General features: G+C 40.2%; 2 protein-coding genes across 2 annotated transcripts in view; one reads left to right on the forward strand and one right to left on the reverse strand.

Moving 5' to 3' along the window:
- LOC103718639 (uncharacterized) overlaps positions 1-17,009 on the reverse strand; it is a 36,909-nt gene extending 19,900 nt beyond the window's left edge. The window contains exons 1-6 of the mRNA XM_089923567.1: positions 16,983-17,009; positions 16,375-16,401; positions 16,024-16,102; positions 6,710-7,029; positions 1,087-1,164; positions 836-924 (exon numbers count right to left, since the gene is read on the reverse strand). Of these exons, the coding sequence (XP_089779693.1) occupies positions 836-924; positions 1,087-1,164; positions 6,710-7,029; positions 16,024-16,102; positions 16,375-16,401; positions 16,983-17,009 (620 nt within the window). The remainder of the gene's footprint in view (positions 1-835; positions 925-1,086; positions 1,165-6,709; positions 7,030-16,023; positions 16,103-16,374; positions 16,402-16,982) is intronic.
- A 13-nt stretch (positions 17,010-17,022) lies between these two features.
- Positions 17,023-20,714, forward strand: LOC103718641 (cytokinin dehydrogenase 6-like). The gene is made up of 4 exons (XM_039129266.3): positions 17,023-17,745; positions 17,857-18,287; positions 19,988-20,253; positions 20,336-20,714. The coding sequence occupies exons 1-4, from the start codon at positions 17,118-17,120 to the stop codon at positions 20,649-20,651; spliced, it is 1,641 nt and encodes a 546-aa protein (XP_038985194.1). The 5' UTR covers positions 17,023-17,117; the 3' UTR covers positions 20,652-20,714.
- The last annotated feature ends 1,227 nt before the right edge of the window (positions 20,715-21,941 follow it).

A 21,941-nucleotide genomic window follows, 5' to 3' on the forward strand; every position in this document is an offset into this window, starting at 1 on the left:
CCTACTTCTCTCTTTCTTCTCTTCCTATTCTTCTTCCTCTACTTCTATTCTTTGCTCTTTTCTGTTATTTTCTTCCTTTTCACTATTACCACATACTCCTAGAAGGGCTCTCTTCGTGCTGAATTTCTATTTCACATTCTATCTGCATGGTGTATTTATCTATTTAAAAGCATGAAAGGTCTGATGTTGAGAGCTAAAGCAGAGAATTCACATTCTAACTACATGCAGATTTTTGCACAGTATTTGGTCATGAAGCATGAACAGCCAAGAAAACAAATCATAAGTTGATTAGAATTTCTCAGTATTTTACATAAATGTCACTCACAAGGTAGCGAATGATAAAGCCAAATGCCAGTTGGTTGCATCAAGGCCTCGAGATTAAGTATCAGTGCTAAAACAAGCTTATGTAGAGTCTTCAAATATAGACAATCCAACCATAATCAGGACTGTTACAACCACCAAAAAAGAAAGATGGTCAATTTGAGGTATCCTTGAAAACTGTTGGTAGTAAACACTTGCACCCATCGGGCTTCCTGGGGAAGTCAAGTTTGTCCAGGTGTGCCGAAAAATGACAGCAACTTTTTGAGCCAAGCCCTCAAAGATAATATAATGGGATTACGTAATCTGCATTGACATCATTGATTTTAGTCCTGCGGTAGCATTCACTCTTTAAAGACTACAAAAGAAATTGTAACAATCATTGAAATCTTTCCAGACCAGACTAGAAGCCAGAAAATTATAGATATCTTAAGTACTGAGTGGGTAGGGCATTCTGCCACATGTATGGTAAAATCAGAAATCTATATTTTGAAAAGCTTCAAAAAAAATGTTTTACCTGTTCCATGAGGCATTGCTGTACATGTTCAACTTCTCAAAAAAGGCGAGTGTGTAGAAAGTGAACCAATCTACAACAGATACACCAATCTACAATATATGAAGGAAACATTTCCAATAAAAGTTATTCAAACTCAGGTGGCAAGGATGAAACTGGAATGTGCAAGATGCTGCAGCAATCTTAAGGTCTGTAGCAATGCCAGCATAGAATTCTCATGCAAGGATAAACAGCATTAGAAGACCTGGTCTTACATCTGAGTCAAGATGGTGAGAGTAGGATTTTTCCCCTTTCTTGCTACTTCCAATTGTCAAAACACCAGGAGACTGAAACTGCAGATTCCAAAGATGGTGACAGAAAATCTTAAACTAGCTGATTCAAATCCAACTGACAAGATTATATTTTCCAAAATTCTAGATGACTTAACTGACATTTAACAGATTAATAGAACAATCCTAACTTTCATCAAAGATAGAATTGTTAATTTATTTAATCATCAGATGAAAAACTATCGATGTTCAACTAAATTCCTAGCCTTTTCCAATCACAAATATTAATAAAATCAGCAACTCAATAAATATAAGGAAAAATTCAGCCACACTTTAGCAAGGTACTCCGTAATTTTCTAAGGAAAAAATGAGTATTGCTTTTCAAATGATTGTGTGCTCATAGGCCTAATCAAATCATGATAGACATGTAAAATTTCCATCGTGAGCTCGATATGCATCCCTCGGTCCCACTTTCCATCATGCATTGCCATGTCTTGATCATATCAATATCGCCTTTTTTATTTAGTGTAATTTTAAAGTGATTGTGAGTAGGTGCAATCCCTTCCATGGGATGGATTCCCTTCAATCAACTTAGTTGAGAGCAAGATATGCTATCTCAGTATTAGGCTCTGTACCAGTGCCATCCTATTACTATGTCAGTACGCCCAGCATAGAGGCTGGGTCGGCGTACCGAGTGTCAGTATGCCTCCCGTCCCGTATACCGATACTGAACCGGTATGGTACGCCCCGTGCTATTCGGATCGGTATAATATGGCATACCTTAGTTGAGAGCACAAACATTGGGCCCCTGCAAAGTCAAGGGTCTAACCACAAAAAAAGCACTTGGATGTACATTCTCAAGCCATAGCCTGAGATTCTTACTTAATTCATCGCAGTCAGGTGCGATGCATTTGCCCCCCATTAGTAAAGTGCCCCTCTTCCTATTTAGGACTTGCTTGGTTTGTGGAAAGAATTTTACTTCACTGGAATGTGTTTCCTAAGAAGCTAATGCCTAGGTACATTATATCTGAGAACATGGTTCGTCGTACCGACCCAAACTGAGCGGTATGGAGTGTACCATATCGTACTGGTTCGGTAGCGGTACCCGATACAGGTGGCGTACTGATACTTGGTATGCCGAAAAGACTCCGTACCGTACCGTACCGTACCAACAGTGCTAGTGTGGCATCGTACGAGATCTGATACTGAGACGGCAAACCTTGCCTGAAAAAGTGATTTTGACATGTTTGGTTGACCATAGAAAAGTGGTATAGAAAGCACACTTCCGGAGTGACTTATGTTTAATTGAGCATCTACTTTTCTAAAAAAGTTGTATAAAATACTTTTTGTCCTTAATAAACTGACTACAATGAGAAAAAAGGAAATAAGCCACTAGGGTTTAGAGCATTTCTAGAAAAAAAAGGATTTTACCTCGATTCCCAATGCATAGGAAAATGAGTTTCCCATGTCCCGCATAGGTTTATATTTTCTATAGGAGAAAGGAAGCTTGCTCCCATGAAAAGGCTACTTTTCCATCTCTCTACTTTGAAACCTCCAACCAAACATAAGCCATTTTGTCATTTTTCCGTTGACCACATTTAGGGGGTTGAGGTGAGAAATAGCTTTACGAACTGTCCATTCACCACGCACCAGCCCCATTCACTTGCAACTCGTAGAAGTTGTAAATACACGAGGCCCCACAACTATCAAAGTAATGTGGGGCTGAAACACGAGAGTGCCTACCTCTAGGCTGAGAGCGGCTGCATGCTGCCCATTCTGTCAAGTAGGCTACTTTTTCTGGAACATAGTCTGGAATAACCATGCCCATGCTATAAATATCTTTGGTACTGCCATTTTGAAATGGTTGTTACTAGCAAAGCCGATTCTTGGGCACGCATAATCACGTATGTAAGCAAGCCAATTGCTTCAATAGAGTACATTGATCTAGATACATACAAAAATGAGAGACCAAGTGCTAGCAAAGACAGATTTATAGCCCACGGTAACAAGAGAAACATACCCCTAGCCGGATCCATTCCTAGACTCTCGTGAGTGTGATTCAACAGAGTCTTCTGCTTGTGATCGATAGAATAATGAATACGTCCCACGTGCTCAAGAGGCAGATCCAAGGTTAGTAGCTTACCTAGGAGCATACTTCGGTGTAGCATACATAGCAGCAAATTATGCAATAAACAATTTCAAGTTCCATCAAATCCCCTCAACATTCGAAGATTAATCTGTATATTCTCATTTGCACCAGTTCTAGAAAACTTTCCTATAAGATTCACCAATCAAGAGACAATTATAAAGTATCATCAAACCAACAAACTGGTCAAGCTCCAATAAAACAATCTTGTATACATACCATCCAAGCCATGTCCTTAAGAATGGTATCTACACCCCACTATTGGGAGAATTTTGTAGAGGTTCTAAATTCTAATAGAATTTCCAATTTTCACAAAATGCATTCACTTTGATACATAGCTTGGAGGGAAAAGGATGGGAGATTATCACATATATTACCGCTCATTTACCCTAAGGCCCTATTTGCTTGAGAACACTCAAGACAGCGTGGAGCAAACTAGAATAAATCCTCATCTTGCTTTATCCTAGCAAATTTGCTCCAGAATAAAGAAAACTGGTGGAGGGTAGGGGAGCATCCAAAAAAATTTGAAAATAATCACTAAACCTAGATTGGTAAAATAGATCTATTTAGGATTACCCTCCATTTTTGCATGGCCTAAATGTGGATATCCTAATTTAAAATACAATCAAGCCAAAGACATATTAAAAAGAAATGGTAAAAAGGGTATCCAATGGATGAGGCTCCTGCCATTGTAAGGTCTAAGAAGGTCAAATGTATACAGCCTTACCCCCGAATGTGAATAGGCTATTTCTGTATTTTGAACCCGTGACACCCAAGTCCCCCAGGTCACAATGGATCAACCTCATAAAAAGAAATGGTGGCTAAATTAAAATATAATCAAGCTAAAGACACATCCAAAAGACATGGTAATTAAACAATCTTTCAAATTTCAAGGTTTTTCTCCTTTGCCACGTTCCAGTGGAGATAGTTACCCTATTTAAGCAATGCCACACTTGGTTGCTTGGGCATTAGTTGTAGCAAAGCTAATATTGAGAGGAAATGGGTGTTAATAGTGAAAATGGAAGACCTATAGTGGATAGTAGGGTTGTTTTCGGGGTATCGTGGGCATTTTGATGTCTCATTGATGGAGTCATAGGAGATTGGCTAGCAGCTTGACGAAGGTCCACATAGATTGGATAGCAATAAAGAAGCAACCTTACCATTGACAGAAATTGCACAATGCTGTCAATTAACCGGTAATTGATGCCACAAAATAATCGTATGTCTTAACAAGTAGCTGGTGGTTATCAATAACAAATTTGACAAACTCTGAGGAAATCTTTTCCACTTATGTGAACTTGCAATTAGTTCTGCATCCATATTCTGATTAGATTGAAACAGTATAGTGTTCAAATATATTGATGAGGAATATAAAAAATAAAATAAATATTTTTTATACACATCTAAAATTGAAAATGTGAGGGCTGATGCCCACGCATGCCTTCTTTGAAGATACCAAATTTTGTGCTTCAAATGGTATGTTTGTGGCAGCAAAGGTGCAATAGGCCAGTAATAACTGCACATCTCCTCATGAGCAAAATTTATACTGATAACTGACAGAAAAAAAAGAAAAAAGGCAATTCCATGAGCATGTCATGGTAAGGAGTGGAGCATGAGAAGCATAGATATTCATTGTGAAAATACAGTCCAACTATCTGAAACATCGCCTCAAGCAACTTAATTTTGTCTGAGAATCTTTTAAACTTACATGACAAGAGCAGGACCTTCGTGTAAAATTTACAAGGCGATGCATGCAAATCAGGTTTAACCATCAAACTGAAGGCAACATAACACCAAATAACAAAGCAATAAGAGCAGAATGGTAAACATAAATAATGGCGCCAACCACAAAGTCATAGATGATTCAAAGTAAGCAATGTTTATTATATATGACCATAATTTCAGGTAGACAGACATAGCAATAGTAGTTTTTTTCCATAATATTAAGGCGCAAGAGCATGCACAATTAAAAATCTGACACTGAATAATTGACTAGCTGGGGCTGATGCATGTCAGTTATAGACAAACCATTTGCAAAAACAGGATATGGTAGGACCATCGCATAAACGATCCTTTCCCTTTTCTTCCAAGTCTAGTCCCTAACCACAACATTAGTGAAAGACTGAAATGTCTGAAGACTAGCAGACATATAATAAGCACATGGTGAGATATGGACAGAAACTGAGAAAACAAGGAGAACATGAATAACATCAACACCCAGAATGAGGCTAGAGTGGAACTCATATTCCAATAGTACTAAAAATTAGATTATTGCTGAACGCACATTATCCCCAGCCTAATCATTCACAATATAATTTTCCTTTATATTTGAATGAACTTCTGAGTTCTGAGTAATCCCTCATCCATCCTGGCCCCATTTGCCCAACCTCGCCTCTTATTACTCCATATTCGCAGATAAAAGATTAATAAAAACTTACCACCTTGAGAATATTACCCTTTCTTAATATGCACAAACAAGCAATTTCCTGAATATGTTATATCTCTTTCAGAAAAGCTATGGTTCCAAATTTATCTTTTGCCATTATCTCCTCTACAGTCTCGCATCTCTTCCCACAAACCCTCTTGTTCTTAGTTGTTTGTCAATGAACATTAAAAAGCATCAGGTGAAACATATTTCCTGCCAGTTAAAGTGAAAACCGCTAATATCCTCTAAACCCTAAAAAAGCCTCGTCACTACAATCTTCCCAGACTCTTGCAATAAAGAGGAGCGGTTATGGAGCATAATTCTAAATCAAAGAGGCTCATGTATAGATGGAGCATATTTTTCATCAACTAGCCATCTACCTCGTGTCAACTGTCTAAGACTTTGCAATGCTTTTATGGCCAAGAAGATTTTGAACAACACAAACCAACCTGCCATGGAACCTAGTGCAACGGCTGGCAAATAGGGAAACCGAACTTACTGTTCTCACCGAACTCATCGAACCAAGGAGCAATCTCCCTGAACTTCCTTATATTTTGAAAGTTGTCTGGATGAAGAAAGAAGATGAAAAGACCGCCTCCACTGGATTCGATCCTTAACGAGACTGCGTATTAAAATCATGATTCAACCCTATCTCGACCGACAAGTATGGGGCATCTTCAAAGACGGCATGGAAATCAAGACCTAACAAGACTGCCCGTTGAATTCAAGATTCGACCTTTTCTTGAAAAGTGGCAACCTAAACAATTCGCTGATACAAGGCTTCTTCAAAGACGACATTGAAATCAAAACCTAAGAAGACTGCCCAATGAAATCAAGATTCACCCCTTTTCTTGGCAGCCGAACCCATGGTCAATAATTCGTTAGGGTACAGGAAGGAAACATTCAAAATACCACACACCCGACACTACACAAGCCCAGGAAAAAAAGAGAAGAAAAGAAAAGGAGAAAGAAGAATCAAGAAACTCTTCTTGCACCGACAAAGCAAAGAATTAGGTAGATACATAAATGTGGGTTACCAGAAACGGGAGGTGCAAACCAAGACGGCCCAGTTCTTGTTGTGCATCATGGAGGACCGAACGGGAAGGAGAACCGCAAGCAAGAGGGAGAAGAATAGCAGGAGGAGAAGGATCCGATGAAACGCCGAAGGATGCCGCCGCTCCAATTGAAGCGCGCGGGTCTCGAACGCCGTCACCATTCCTCCCGCCTCTTCTTGGAGGAGTTTCCTGGATGGACGGCGACGAGAGATGCGACGGAGTGGAAGGGAGCTGGGGGTACCGCGGCGGAATTGTTTTCGGGTTAACAGTAATAAGACGGGTGGTTCTATATACACCCCCCCCTATTGCTCAGGACACCCCCCAAAAATTAAAAAAAAATTAAATACTCTCTACACCCCCCCATTTGCTAAGGACACCCCTAAAAAATTAAAAATTCCTAAATTACCCCCCACCCTCCCCACCCCCTCACCTAAATTGCTCTCTACACCCCCCAAACCCCCCCCACCCCGCTCTTCCCCTCCAAAACACCCGCCGGCTTCTCCCTTCCGCCCAAAAAACCTCGCCTCAAGCACCTCGCCGGCGGCCAAACCCCCTCCGTCTCCCTTTGAACTGTTCCGCCCAAAGCACCTCGCCAACGCCCAAAACCCCCCGTTCCCCCTTCTCCCTCTCGTCGCCGGCATTCTGTTCGGCTGCACAGAGCCGAACAGAACCCTTCTGTTCGGCTGCACAGTGCCGGACAGAAGCCTTCTGTTCGGCACTGTGCAGCCGAACAGAAGAGTTCGGTTGAGGGTTGCCGAACAGAAGGCTTCTGTTCGGCACTGTTCAGCCGAACAGAAGCCTTTTGTTCGGCGATCCAGTGCCGAACGGAGCACGAACCGTGAAAAAAAAAAAAATTTCAAAACAAGGTGGAACACGTACCTTTGCGGCCAATTCTTCGTCCCAAATCACTAGTTGCTTGTCCATGCTTCGAATGGGGCTTAAATCTCCTTCAAAGATCGCCTAAACGATGTAAATGGATCGAGGGGTTTAAGGGGGGTTTGAGGGGTGTTTTTTTTTTTTCTTTTCAAAACGAAACGGAGGAGGAGGAAGGGGGGTGTATTGAGAAAATTTCAAGGGCAATATGGTAATTACACTAAAGGTTAGTTTGGGTATTTTTTTTTTTTGTTTTTTTGGGGGGTGTCCTTAGCAATAGGGGGGGTGTATATAGAACCCCCCTAATAAGACCATGAGGGCCAGAGCCAGACGATGTTGTAATACGGGGTTTGGTGCACCGGGTCTCGGGTCCGGGAATGTTGAACCCGAGTACAAACAAGCGCGACGGCGGTTCCCGGGCAGCGTGGATTTCAATTTGGCCGTCAGCGAGGGACGCCTCTCCGCTGAAACAGACCGGGCCGCACCGCTGGTAGTTCTCACGTTGGCCCATAGGCCATAGGTACGGGCCCCGAATCCGCCGAGCTGGAAGCAAAATAGCAAATGCCACTTCTTAAAAGGCTATTAAAATAATAATGGTGTTTTAGAAAAATAAAAAAAAAAATTTGAGGAGTAGAAAGTTGATTGAAAAAATATTGGCCACCTCGAGTTCGGGCGAGACCTACCATATTGACCTTGGAATGTCAGAATAATTTTAGAGATTATGTAACAACCTGCATCACTCATAATATTTTTGTTTATCAGTCTGATTCTGTGTGAACCTTGATTAGTTTTCTTTGTTAGTATAATCTTGTTAGAGTGATTTTAGAGATCACATGACAACCTGTATTATCTATGATATTTTCTATTGTTAGTGAGATCCTATATCAACCTATATTATTTTTCATATATGGAGTCTGTACACGAGTATATATAACTCTTGAGATGTACTAAATATGCAAGTATAGAGAAATAAAATCGTTTTTCTCTCTTTTTTTCTTTTGTTTTTCTCTTCTTCTCCAAATATTTCAACGGGTTGGTTTCTAAATTTGAGTAGAATGAAACATCCCACCTATTGATGCTCTATTTGAAGGGACCGTTGGCGTCTGTTTAGTATGGCAGAAGGAGAGAGTAACACGTTGGTGTCTCCTTTAGCATGGCACGAGAATATATATATATATAGAGAGAGAGAGAGAGAGAAAATCTTTTTATATAGCTCAATTTTTTAATTAAATATTTTCTTACTCTCTCTCTTAATTGTTACAAGCAATTACTTAAAAAGTAAATGTACCGGCGAAAGTTGAAGCGTTCATATATCTTGCCTTGAAAAATAGATTGGACATTGGAGAGGTCCTTGCCACTAAAAAAAAGTTGGATGGTGAATTGAGGCTTGGGGGTTGAAATAACAACTGGCCTTTTCATAAAATGTCCGTTTAGTAGAAGCATTTGGTCCTCTTTGCTCTCATGCCTAAATTTGAATAGATTCACACCCGGATCTTCATATTCTTTGGATAGTATGGAGATTCAAGGAAATCAATGTGCCGCTAAGGAAATCTTGCATCAACTTCTTATAGCACTAAGTTTGTGAATTTTCGTTAGAAGAAAATATTCATCAACCACCATTTCGCATAAACTCTCCAATCGCTCCATCCCTAGCAAAACTTATGCTCGGACATGTTGCTAAACAACCATAGCTCCATCTCGAAATTCTTGTTGCCAACAATGTAGATTGATCCTCTAGGACTCTCTTATATCTCTCCCTTTTATGTCTCTCTTTCACTAGTAACTACCACCACAAATTGTATTTATTCCTTTCTCTATTTTAATAAAGCTAGGGGAAGTGTCTTACTTCATCTGCTACCGTAAGACAAATTTCAAAACTTCTAATCAAATCATGCAAAGAAGAAAAATAGGTGGCCCAACACTATGGCTTTCATTCACGTTTTCCTTCTGAATTATGTGAACCAATATCTTCTTTTTTCTCTATTCAAAAGGCAAGTGCTTTCTGACCCCAAGGGATCCTCCGGAGATCTAAATGCTGACCAACCAAGGTGTCTTTGCCAGCTAACAATGGAGGTCGAATCTAGTGGTATCATTATTGCCACCTTTATCAAGTGTAAGAGATCTGATACCGCTTAAAGACATCACCATACCGGTCTAGGATGGAGATATTTAATGATCATGCCATTTTGTTTGCTTGCATATTTTCTTCATGCATAACTGCTATTAGTGATGTGCAAATCTATATCACCAAAAGACCGATTACTGTCTCCATCATGCTTCCAAACCCAAACCCTCCTATAACTTGATTAGAGGCTACAGATTTGTTTTCTATATATAAAAATCCAGCAATTACTTTCTGGATTGTAATAAAGAATTTTTTTTCCCTATTGGAAATCATCATATGGTCATTCTTTTTTTTATAATAATGTTTAAAATGAGAACAAGAACTATTTTATCTTATCCATATGCCATTAATCCAAACAAAATGATGTACCTTTGAATTCAAACAGTTTGTCTTTCTAGATAAGGAAATCTAACGCGACAAAAGAGCGGCCCTAGACACAAGTATCTTTTAAGATTCTGATCATTGATTGCCTTGCAGAGTCCCGATCATCAACATGTTTTTCATGAGATCTAAAGAATTGGCTGCCAATCAAGTGGACAAATAGTGAGTTTGTAAAGATTATGAATCACCAATACGCGGAAGACACAACCCTAATTGGCCATTTGGTGGAGTAAGAATAGGTATAATGACTAAATGCACACTGTATCAAAATTGACCAAAAAATCACACCAAAGACTAAATATATAGGAATGACAGAGAGAGCGTAAATATAAAATAGGCCGAATGAAGATACAACAAGGTACTAAGGCCCTGTTTGAGGGAGTTGTTGGCAGCAGAGCTGTTGGAAGTAGAGCTGTTGGAAGTAGAGCTGTCTGAAGTAGAGCTGTTATAAAAAGCTGTTTGCTGTTTGGTAACTACATTCGTAAAGTGCTGTGGTACTTTGTTTTGTGTTTGATAAACAAACTAAGAAAGTACTTTTGTATGACAAAATTACCATAAAGGACATTGCATAGTATTATACAACAGAACATAATAAAACATAACATAAATTAATACATAAATATACGATATAGTATAATATTGTAATATAAAAATTTTATGTTAATATCGCATAATAGTAATATAATTATTAGAGTAAAATAATATTTGGTAATATAACATAATATTAAATTATTTAACATAACATATTGATGTATTATGATATAATGTAATATATATTATATTTATAGTATAATACAATAATAAAAGTATAAAATATTATAATTATTAGTATAAATTAATTTCTCATAATATAACATAATATTAAATTATTTAAAATAACATATTAATGTATTATAATGTAATGTAATATAATACAATATTTATAGTATAATACAATAATAAAGGTATAAAATATTATATTTATTATTATAAATAATTTTGGCGCGCCAAAGCAACCTGGGACCCCCGGAGGGGTCACTACTAAAGCGCTGGCGCCTTCTTTTGAAGGTGAAAAACGGAGGGGCGCAGCTTCAAAACTAACGCGCTACGAAAAAGAAAACGGCTGCGCTAACGCGCAACGGCGAAAGCCGTTGGGGGTAAGAATATCCTATAAAAGATAGGAAGGGGAGGGGGTTCGGGGGAGGGGAAACATTCCCTTCCCCAGACATCTTTAAAGTTTTCCGAACCTAAGTTTGCGAGGTTCGGGTTTCATACAGTGTTTTGTTGTATCCGTATGGAGCCAGTATCGGTCGATCGCGTTGGGACACCACCCCGTTGGGTCATCGATTTGGTGGAAGTAGTTCTACTTCTTTTTCATAATATAACATAATATTAAATTATTTAAAATAACATATTAATGTATTATAATGTAATGTAATATAATATAATATTTATAGTATAATACAAAAATAAAGGTATAAAATATTATAATTATTAGTATAAATTAATTTTTTATAATATAACAAATATTAAATTATTTAACATAACATATTAATGTATTATGATATAATATAATATGATATTATATTTATAGTATAATACAAAAATAAAGGTATAAAATATTATAATTATTAGTATAAAATAATTTTTCATAAAATAATTTTCCGCGGTTCAGGGGCTCTTCTTTGTGGTCCATGCTCGAGGAGGATCTCAGCGTGGGCCGCGAGGTTGATGATAAAAAAAAACAATAGATTGATTTTGGAAGGTATGGAAAAAGATTAAAAATTTTTTCTTCTAAGATGTGGTTCAAGAGATGCATACAAAAATTGAAAAGAAAAAAACCTTTTCTTACGGAAGGGAGTCTGACGGCCAGGGTTCTTGGCTCCAGCAGATTTTTAGGTTTATAAAGGGACAAACTATGTAATTATGTTATTTTAATATGGGCATTTTTGTCAAAAATACAGCTTTCCGAAAAAGCTGAAACAGCTTCCTCCCAAAAGCTCCAAATTGGAGCTTCCTCCCGAAAGCTATTTTCAGCTTCCCGCAAAAATTGAAACAGCTTTTTGAAAAATTTACCAAACACAGTTTTTCATCTAAAAGTACTTTTGGAGGGTCAGAAAGTGCTTTCTGGCCCTTCAAAAGCTCCCCAAACAGGGCCTAAGTATAATTGCCGGTTTGACAAGCAGTACAGGGCTGGGCTACTTTGACGGATGTACATAGTGGAAGGACGGCCAATGTTAGTTACTAAAATCATTAGAAGTGGAGGCGAGACGTAGATAGAAAACATCAGAGTGGGAAGCGATAACACTAGCATATGATTAAGCTGCCAAAGTTGAAAAACTAGAACTTGGCTATATCCTCAAAACATTAGATATGGTTGCGATCCAGCAAGAAATCTATGTTTTTTGCGGAGAAAGCGAGGCAACGAGAACCACCATGCAAGTTGCTGAAGATACATTGAAACACATGCTTAATTTTACCTAAGCCAAGGCCGAGGCTGGAAGACTTTTTGCTTCCCAAGGCAACAAAAGATCGAAAATTCTCCAAGCAGGTAACCTACCATCGTACAAACGACAAGCAGAGACCCATCAGCAAAATCTAGCTACAGCAAAAACCCTAGCTAGCCCTAGCCATCAATTTCAAATTTCAAGATCCCTTGGAACCTTGGCACACAAAGATATGCAGGTCCCCATCTGTGCTCCCGTGAGCAATCCACCCGCTGGATGGCTGGAGTAGCGTGCGCCGACCACCAGCCAGAAAACCGGATGGATTAAGGGGTTAGGTTGGAAAAGGGGACGACCACTGAAAACTCTCCGCCAAGGCTCCCACGGGAAAAGAAGCTCCATATTGTGGGCGATCATTACACCAGCAAACAAGGCTCGTGTGCTGACGTGTGAGGCCACTATTAGGTGCTCATCATCTTCCCCTCGGTCTCTGGTCTCTGCAGCGCTAGATTCGGGTCTATTTCTTTCTCTGTAGGATGCGATGGGCGCATCGGGTTTGGAGATTTAGGCTCCAATCCCTACAAAGATCTTACGTATCTGCTGTCGCCGTCCACCTTCTCATGAAATCTTTTGAAAAGGGACGGCACGATGTCGCTTCCAAGACCGCAACGGCGTCAGCTCCCATGCACGACGCTATCTCGGCGTCATCCATGCAACGGGCACGGGTTGGATGGACGGCCGGAGGGCAGATTTATGGGTGCCAACGCCGGCGTCGCTATTGGCTCGACGGCTCGATTGGGCGCACATGGATGATGGATTTGCTTTATTATTATTATTTTTTCTTTTCTTTTTAGTTTAGTGTGGCCTCACAAGTTTGAGAAGAGTTGGAAAATCCAAACCTGCTTTCATCACGAGCGCTTGAATAAAGTACTTATATTTTGCATGCAGAAATGAATTACAAAATTGATGCACATATTTTCTAATTTAAAGTACCAAAAGATGCATCCTTAACTACATTATTAGAAGGCCAGCATATTTTAGGTTCCTTTCTAGCTCTAGCTTCGTTCATGCCTATCACGAACTGCAATGGTAATCATGAAATGGATCTTAGGAATTAGCCATTATTGTATAAATCATACATTCCACTTTTTGTTTTTTATATTCATGCAAATCATCTTCAACGCTAAATTAACATAGGTCTAGATATCTTTGATAGATTAGGGTTAGAGAACGACATAATCTCCTTTAAAGATCGAATAACATATTTTGCTAATAACAAGGCAACCCCCTAGTTCTGAACCTATTCTTTCAAGTTTGCTTGCGAAGGGCCATGCTGGTTTAGTATTTTTTTTTTTTTAATGAAGCACGAGAAATAATTGAGATCATGGAAACAAAGTGTTTCGGCCTCTCAAGAGGATATAGTTCATGATCATTTGACGGTGCTTGTTTAGCATTATTAGCGCATTCGAGAGTACAAAATGCAAAGAAATCCTATGTTAAAGCTCAAAATTTCTACAACTCTATGCGCTCCTATTGAATTCTCTCTCAAGATTCTCTAGCATTCTTTTCTTAATTCCAGAAAATAATCTTGATTTTTTCACCCAAACAGAAGATGAATCTTGCTTATTCATTTATCCTTTCGACACTCACCATACTTTTCTCTCAAAAATAGTCTTCAATAACTAAGCTGGAAGCTTAACTCCATCTACAAGTGGTATAACAGTGGCCTAGGGGATAAGTAATTGGTTTCTCTACTTGATTTCTTCGGCAGCCGTAGGTCTCTAGGGTTTCATCGCATAAGGTATCGATAAAGACACTTCTAAGAGACGAACTTGCTTTCATGTCTCTCTTTATAAAGCATACCTAAAGAAACATGCAGAAAGAAAGAGCACATCCTTACTTGTTTTATTAATTATTTCTAGTGCCCTGCACGAGACCTGTGCTTTTATATCTTGTCAGCCAGCTCACATTTTAGGCCACAGAATGTCACGTAATGTACTGTTCGTTCATCACAATCCAAGACGCTTGTCCTGTGAGATCCCAGCACGTAGTTACACCCAATTGCCTTTCCAAGGCTCGGCACTTTTGATTCCCAGCGCTGAAGAGTGGATTCTGTGTCGTTGGGATTGCTCTGCAGCTGGGATTGATTTCGTTTGTTCAAGCCACATGCAAGTCCTGACCACTTGCACCCTAGCCTATTTATGGTGACCCATCACCCATATTATTAGTATAATTTTAAAAATTATATAATAATTTATATCAATTTAATATTTTCTTATTCATACAATTTTATATTGATCAATATTATATTTTATTAGTATGATCTTATTTGAGTGATTTCAATAATCGCATAACAACTTATATCAGCGAGTAATATTTTTCTTTATTAGCATTATCCTATATCAGCTTATGTTATTTTTCTTATATAGAGTTTGTACACAAATATATATAAGTCCTAAAATACATCGAGTGAGATGGAATGAAAACAAATAAAATTATTTTTTTTATATAAATATTTTAATACATATATATTGTGTCCGTGACCTGCTGACACATGGCCATGTCACCATTATATTTATCTAAACCACATGTTACACTGTAGAACCCACTAGAGGGATAGAATCTAGTGGGGATTTGTCATTGTGACGTGGCTATGGACTGCCACACATAACGTGTTCTACATGTGCTATTATCATAGACGATGATGCATGAAGAAGAAGTTGTGGGAAAATTGAGCTTCTTTGAGATTTCAGCCCAAGGAATTGATGCTGTTAAAGATGTTCCTGATGATATGCTTGCAGGATTCGATCTCGTAAAGCAATATAACCTGGGCCTATTGCTAGCTAGGAATTATGGGGCCTTCTGTTGAGGGTAGGCCATGTTTCCCTTGAATCCATTGTTTAAGGCATCGTTGTCCATGAAAAAGTGGGCAAAGCAATTGAACTCGGGCCATGTACAAATAGGCTTCTATATAATCATGCATTAACCAGACTTTAGGAGCTAAGAGTTGCAAATAATATATCAAGTGGCATTCTAATCTGGCTTGAAGGCTAAACCAATGTTTTGGACAAACTTATGATCCTTATGTGCGATCCTCTTATTTGTAAAGTAGCACGCGAATTATGCTTATAAATTGTAGATGATCTTGACCTACCTAACTAGCTCCTATTTGCACTCCATCCAAAATTGTAGATCAAAGAATTCTTTTTTAACATCATTATTTCTATCATTTTCAGATTAGGCTTTTTTCAGTCGGTATGCGAACCTTAGTCAATTTGGAACATGACTAGATTGTCATTCGTTGTAAAATTTCATCCTAATCCCTAGGAGTCCATCTTTTCGTGGCAAGTACTATAGATAGACCAGATCTACCAGTACAAAAGGAAGGTTCTTCGGAATATCACGCAAGAACTTGATATATTCCGAGAAAAAGAAGAAGAGAGAAGTGACTTGCCAACGGGGACCATGACACCATGTCCATGTGAGATGTTTACCAATTCGAAGATCATTAGTCTTATCAACAAGCCTAGATATTTTGGCCACAAATCCCCAATCATCACCAGTATATACAGGCTGTAAAAAATCTTGGAACATCCAGATCATCCAATCAACCAAGTTTTTATGCCAACTTGCCGAGTCCTCCAAGCGATCAACCTGGACCTATCAATTTGGACGCAATCAGCTGGATCGGGATTCAGGAATGACCTCACTCGATCTAATTGACTAGGACCAGTTCCAAATAGTTCGAAGCTAAAAAAGTCAATATATGACTAGGCTAGTTATAAGTCACTTGGGTGCAAGAATTGTTATGATTTTTTTTTTGGAAAAAAGCACAAAAAACTTACCTCGACATATTTGAACAATAACAATGCCTGTTTCAGAGCATTATTAGTTCATAAGAAAATTAAAAGCATCATTAGAACAATAATAATGCGTGCGATCAATCCACCCTTACGGTGAGCCCTGCTTCTAATCTTCACAGGTTCCGTGCAGCAAACAGGAAAAGATTTCATGCCGCTGCTGCAAGCGGGCTTTGCCGTGATTTCTGGAGAAGCTCAACCTTCCAGAGTTCCAGCTCCAGAAGCATTTGACTGGCTTATAAACACTTCACACCGAGTCAAAAATCAAATTAAACAGATAAAGCTGGATCCAGAGGAAAGCTAATTGAGGTCCAGGCTGTGTCGCACCCGGGCAGCATCCCTGAGCATCGTATTCCTGCTTGCTAGCCAGGACAAAATAGTAACAGGAGCCTCCGGACTCGATAATATTCTGAGAAGCTGCCCAATTTCTTACTACTTTTCCCTTCTGTTTTTTGGCAGGCTTCCTTTTTAACCGCTTTCCCTCTACTCTCCTACATATCATAGAATCTCTGGGCCTCGTCCTCCGTATCTTTGAAGACCCACATGTCTGCCCCAGAACGACCTCCGCAAACCAGAAGCCAGGATTTTCTCACCTGCTCCCCAAAGATCTCCTCCCCCATCTTTTCATGAGAATATCTTGTATATAATGACTCCCACCCCCTCCCTCTCTTTCTCAACTTCAATCACCATTCTTACCACCCCCCTCTCCTTTATAGCCAGTTAGTGAAATGGCCTGGCTAAGGACCGGCTCCATCTCATCCTTCCTTATAGTCATCTTCCTCGTAATTACTAGCCTCATGTCCATAGTCAGCCAAATCGGGCCCTGGCCTGGGGCCCTGCCCCAAGACCTTGTTGCCATCGACCTCGCCGCGAAGCTCCGTCTGGACTCCCATGCTACTGCTCTAGTCTCTACCGACTTCGGCGGCCTCACCCAGGTCGCCCCCGCCGCTGTTTTCTACCCGTCGTCGCCCCACGACATTGCCGTCCTGGTGCAATTCTCCTACTCCTCGTCCCGGCCCTTCACGGTAGCCCCCCGAGGCCACGGCCACTCCATCAGGGGCCAGGCCTTTGCTCCTGATGGAGTGGTCATAGACATGCCATCGCTCGGCCGCGGACGCGCCGATCGGATCATCGTGCACTCGGATGACTCGTCATTTCGGTACGTCGATGCCGGCGGCGAGCAGCTATGGATCGACGTGCTGCATGCAGCGTTGGAACACGGGCTTTCGCCGCCCTCATGGACCGATTACCTCTACTTGACCGTCGGCGGCACCCTCTCTAATGCCGGCGTGAGCGGCCAGGCTTTCCGACACGGCCCGCAGATCTCCAATGTGTATGAATTGGACGTCATCACCGGTACTGAACCTACCAACTTATGAATCAAGTGTTGAGATATGTGTGAAGAAAATATTACAAAATGCTTTAGTAACTCATTAAGATGGAATTGCTGGACTGCATGTGGAACAGGGAAGGGGGAGATGGTCACATGTTCCAGGGACTACAACTCGGAGCTCTTCTACGCCGTGTTAGGAGGGCTGGGCCAGTTCGGGATCATCACCCGGGCTCGGATCGCCTTGGAGCCCGCGCCCCAGAGGGTGCGCTGGGTTCGGTTGATATACGATGATTTCGGGGCGTTCACGAGGGACCAGGAGCGCCTCATAGCGATATCTGCATCCTGGGAGAGCAAGAAGAAAGGAGGGGGTTTCGACTACGTGGAGGGATCGGTTCTGGCGGCGGATGGAAGTCCTATCGGGAGCTGGAGGTCGTCTTCCTTCGCGGGGTGGGACGCCGAGAGGATCGCCAGGCTCGGAGCGCAGCACGGCGTCATCTACTGCTTGGAAGGGGCCATGTACTACGACTCGGTCAGGGCATCACGTTCGTGGGTGGTGGTGGATGAGGTAAAAAAAAAAAAAAAGTACCGACTAGTTTGCCGGTTCCTATTTGTACCAAAAAATTATATCCTACACTGCATGCACCACATGGCCATAGCCATGCATGACGCGAATAACAACTGCTTGTTTCTGCATGCACCACCATGTGCATCGGAAATGAGTGGCTGTGATTATTAGTTAGGACCCACATGCTTCTACTCCAAACATTCTTGATCCAGCAAAATTTTTAGTTGGATCACATCCGCTATTGACCTGATGGGCTAATCCAACCAAAAAGCAACACGGCCATGAATTTCTTTTACGTGGCCGTGTACGCCACCAATAACAACCGCTTGTTCTTGCATGCACCATCATGTGCATTGTTGCAAAAATGAGTGGCTGTAATTATCAGCGTGCAGAACCCTGTGGTGCACAACGTCTACGATATAATTTATCCTTGTATACATGATCGTATCTTTCGTAGGGCCCATATGCTTCTACTTCAAACATCCTTGATCTAGCAAAATTTTTAGGTCGATCAAATCTACTATTGAGTGGGTGGACCAATCCAACTAAAAAGCAACATGAACCTGGCTCCCTTTTTCCTCTTTATTCTTCTTTGTGTGTGTTTGGCCATGTTGCTTTCTAGTGGGACTGCTCCACCGGCTCAACGATGGATCTGATCTAACCAAATTTTTTTCTTAATTTGTGTCTCTGCCACACCCCAAGAAAAAAGTGTGCGGTCTCCTTTAATCAGACTTCTAATAGCAATATAGTAAAAATAGATTCATGTGAAGCTCCTCCTTTAAAAACATTTACAACCTCTACGTTTACATCTGGTAAGAAGACTGGTGACTCATCTCTCTTTTTATAATCTTAATTTGTTAGGTTTGACTCGAGCCGTTGGTAAACATATCTATGGTTAGCTGGATGGTAGGCTCACGTTTGACAAAGCAACAAACCAAGCCCAAGCTTCTAAATGTTTAGATTTTGACTCCTAATGGAGCCAGGACCAGACAGTGTCGATTAGCTAGTTGTCGATACGGAAAGCTAGGTGTCACTTGGATATATAATAGGCTCCTTCAAGTTGCATCATCATGAAATAATAACCACATCTCACGTTTGTGATTAAGTTGGGCTTAAGATGTGGCGCTCATTCCGTTTACCAACCCAAGCCTGAGCAGCCCAAAGTTTTTCACGTCTCAGCTTATTCTCAGACGGTCCTCCAGAAATAGTCTCACATCGTACGTGTTTGAGCCATTCTCATGAATACTAACCTGCATGTCACACTGTTTTTGTTCATAACCTTCATATATTCGATCATTTGCATTAGTAGTGTAGTTTACTTTTTCAATCCGTTGTTAGTACATCAGCTTTCATTTTGGAGTACCTTCTCATAGGTCCAAGTGCAATAAAACTGTTGTATTCAGAACCATTTTTGGCCTTATAGGAAGGCCTGTCCTGAAGTCTTTTAATAGATCGACACTGATCTTTGAGACTTGAGGTTGTTAAATAAGCTGTAAAAGCATGAACGAATAGTTGGTTGGATTGTCCTTGGTCCGTTCATTGGATGCGTGTGAACAAAGAAGTGTTTGACCTATTCGAAGGCAAAAAAAAAAAAGGAAAGTGTTGACCTTGTATTCTAGTTTGTGTGCAAGCATAGAGTATTGACTTTTGGCATTTTCTGTAGTTTTTCCAAGCTGCTGACAATTTGGACCTACTGACAGGAGCTTGAATTGTTGCTTGAAGAGCTAAGCTTTGTCCCAGGGTTTGCGTTCACAAACGATGTCTCCTATGAGCGATTTCTAGATAGAGTTCATGATGGGGAGTTGAAACTCCGTTCGATGGGCCTCTGGGATGTTCCTCACCCATGGCTTAATATATTTTTACCCAAGTCTGGAATACAGGATTTTAATAGTGGAGTCTTCAAGAAGATACTGAAGCACAACGAGTCAACGGGCCCAATTCTGTTCTATCCTCTGAATAAGAACAAGTACGTAAACTATTCAATTCATTAATGATCCATGGATGAATTATAATATTGTTGGCTAATTATACGGATGCATGTGTTACAGGTGGGACGAGAGGATGTCGTCCGTGATCCCTGACGAAGAGATCTTTTATTCCATAGGTTTGCTATGGTCTGCGATAATGGATGATTGGGAGTACTTGGAGAATCTAAACATGGAGATCATACAGTTCTGCGATCAGAAAGGCATCAAATATAAACAGTACTTGCCTCATTATTTATCTCAGGAGGATTGGATGAAGCACTTCGGTCCCAGATGGGACAAGTTCGTCGAGATGAAGAGGAAGTATGATCCTAAAGCACTCTTATCTCCAGGGCAGAAAATATTTACAACCTCGCTCGTGGACCATGCCACCAATTAGCAGTGTCGTGGCAGATTAGTTAATCCAAATCAAGGCTTCATATATAGAAAAAAAATTAGCCGACATCTATCAATATCTTGTACAAATTGCTTATGATTTGTTAAAGCGTCTTTTAATTAACATTCAGTATCTGGAGCAGAAGAGGTTCTTTAGAAAAAGAATCAAATCTCTATGGAAATTTTGTAATTTTTCTTAGTTCCTCCATTAGCGCTCTTGTGCACCATGCATGTTGATATATCTAACGCGAGGCTGGTGGACTGTCTGTTTAAAGTGCAGCTTTTTTTATTTTTTTTGCTAAAAACGAAAGTATTATATATAATATGTACAGTTATAATTAAAATAATTAAAAAATAGCATATTATGAATTGCACCGAATAATTATTTTTTTATTTAAAAATATTTTTTAAGTGGTTGGTAATGAAAGAGGCCATCCAACCTATGGTGTTATTGGTTCCTTTGAATATGTGCTCTGCCGGTGAGGCTTCGGCAGCTCTGAAAGGTGGCGTCAACGGACAATATACGTCATCGTAAAGATTTCTAACGTTAGGACGAAGGCATTGGGTGGACGTGAGTGCGGACGACTTCCTTTGTCAATGTCCTTGCTCGAACTACTTGACCCTACAAGGGGGATGATGAGTTGATGACCGGAATGGCAAGACTTGCGAGATTTCCATCACGTCATGGGCCACCCTTCACATCATTGTGATTGGGCAAAACATTGAGGCAGATCTGGGAAGGACACTATAAAGATTCGCAGATACATCAATAGACTGTTCTACGTTTGAAGGAGGACAAGAGTTACGGTGGCCGGATACTCAGGTGGTACGTCAGTCAGTCGTTGTATGATTGGAAACTCGACGGAAGTTACCATGGCTCGATGATCACGTTGTTGGTCATGTCATCGCTGCAATTACAAAGAGCAAGGAGAAAAAGGTTCCTAGATTGTCCTGCTCAGACTTTGCTCATCTTTGGTTCCCAAAAAAATCAAAATGTTGTTCTTGTGATTTAGATTAATCATAGTAGGCGATTTTGAGTTATAACTATTCTGAGGCACTTTGTCTTGAATGAAATGGGACTCTTTGAGGTGTGTCCCCATAGCAAAATGTTGGTACTATACTTTTTTTTTTTTTTTAATCTTTAGTCTTATAAAAGTACTCAAAATCTTTCTAGTAAATAATCGATGTGGGATCAAACACACTTATACAGATTCTTACATACTTCCCCTATTCAAGCTCCGATGTTCTCGTTAGGCTCAAAGTTAAAATTTATTCAAATCTACTCACAAGCACT

Source organism: Phoenix dactylifera, chromosome 5 (genome assembly GCF_051530095.1).
Source record: "Phoenix dactylifera cultivar Ajwa chromosome 5, Ajwa_hap1_PhDact_Kaust_v1.1, whole genome shotgun sequence".
Classification (NCBI taxonomy): domain Eukaryota; kingdom Viridiplantae; phylum Streptophyta; class Magnoliopsida; order Arecales; family Arecaceae; genus Phoenix; species Phoenix dactylifera.

Coding starts and splice junctions, on each gene's coding strand:
- LOC103718641 (XM_039129266.3), top strand. CDS start 17,118: ATGGCCTGGCTAAGGACCGGCTCCATCTCATCCTTCCTTATAGTCATC. Junction 17,746..17,856: donor TGAATTGGACGTCATCACCG/GTACTGAACCTA, acceptor CATGTGGAACAG/GGAAGGGGGAGATGGTCACA. Junction 20,254..20,335: donor TATCCTCTGAATAAGAACAA/GTACGTAAACTA, acceptor CATGTGTTACAG/GTGGGACGAGAGGATGTCGT.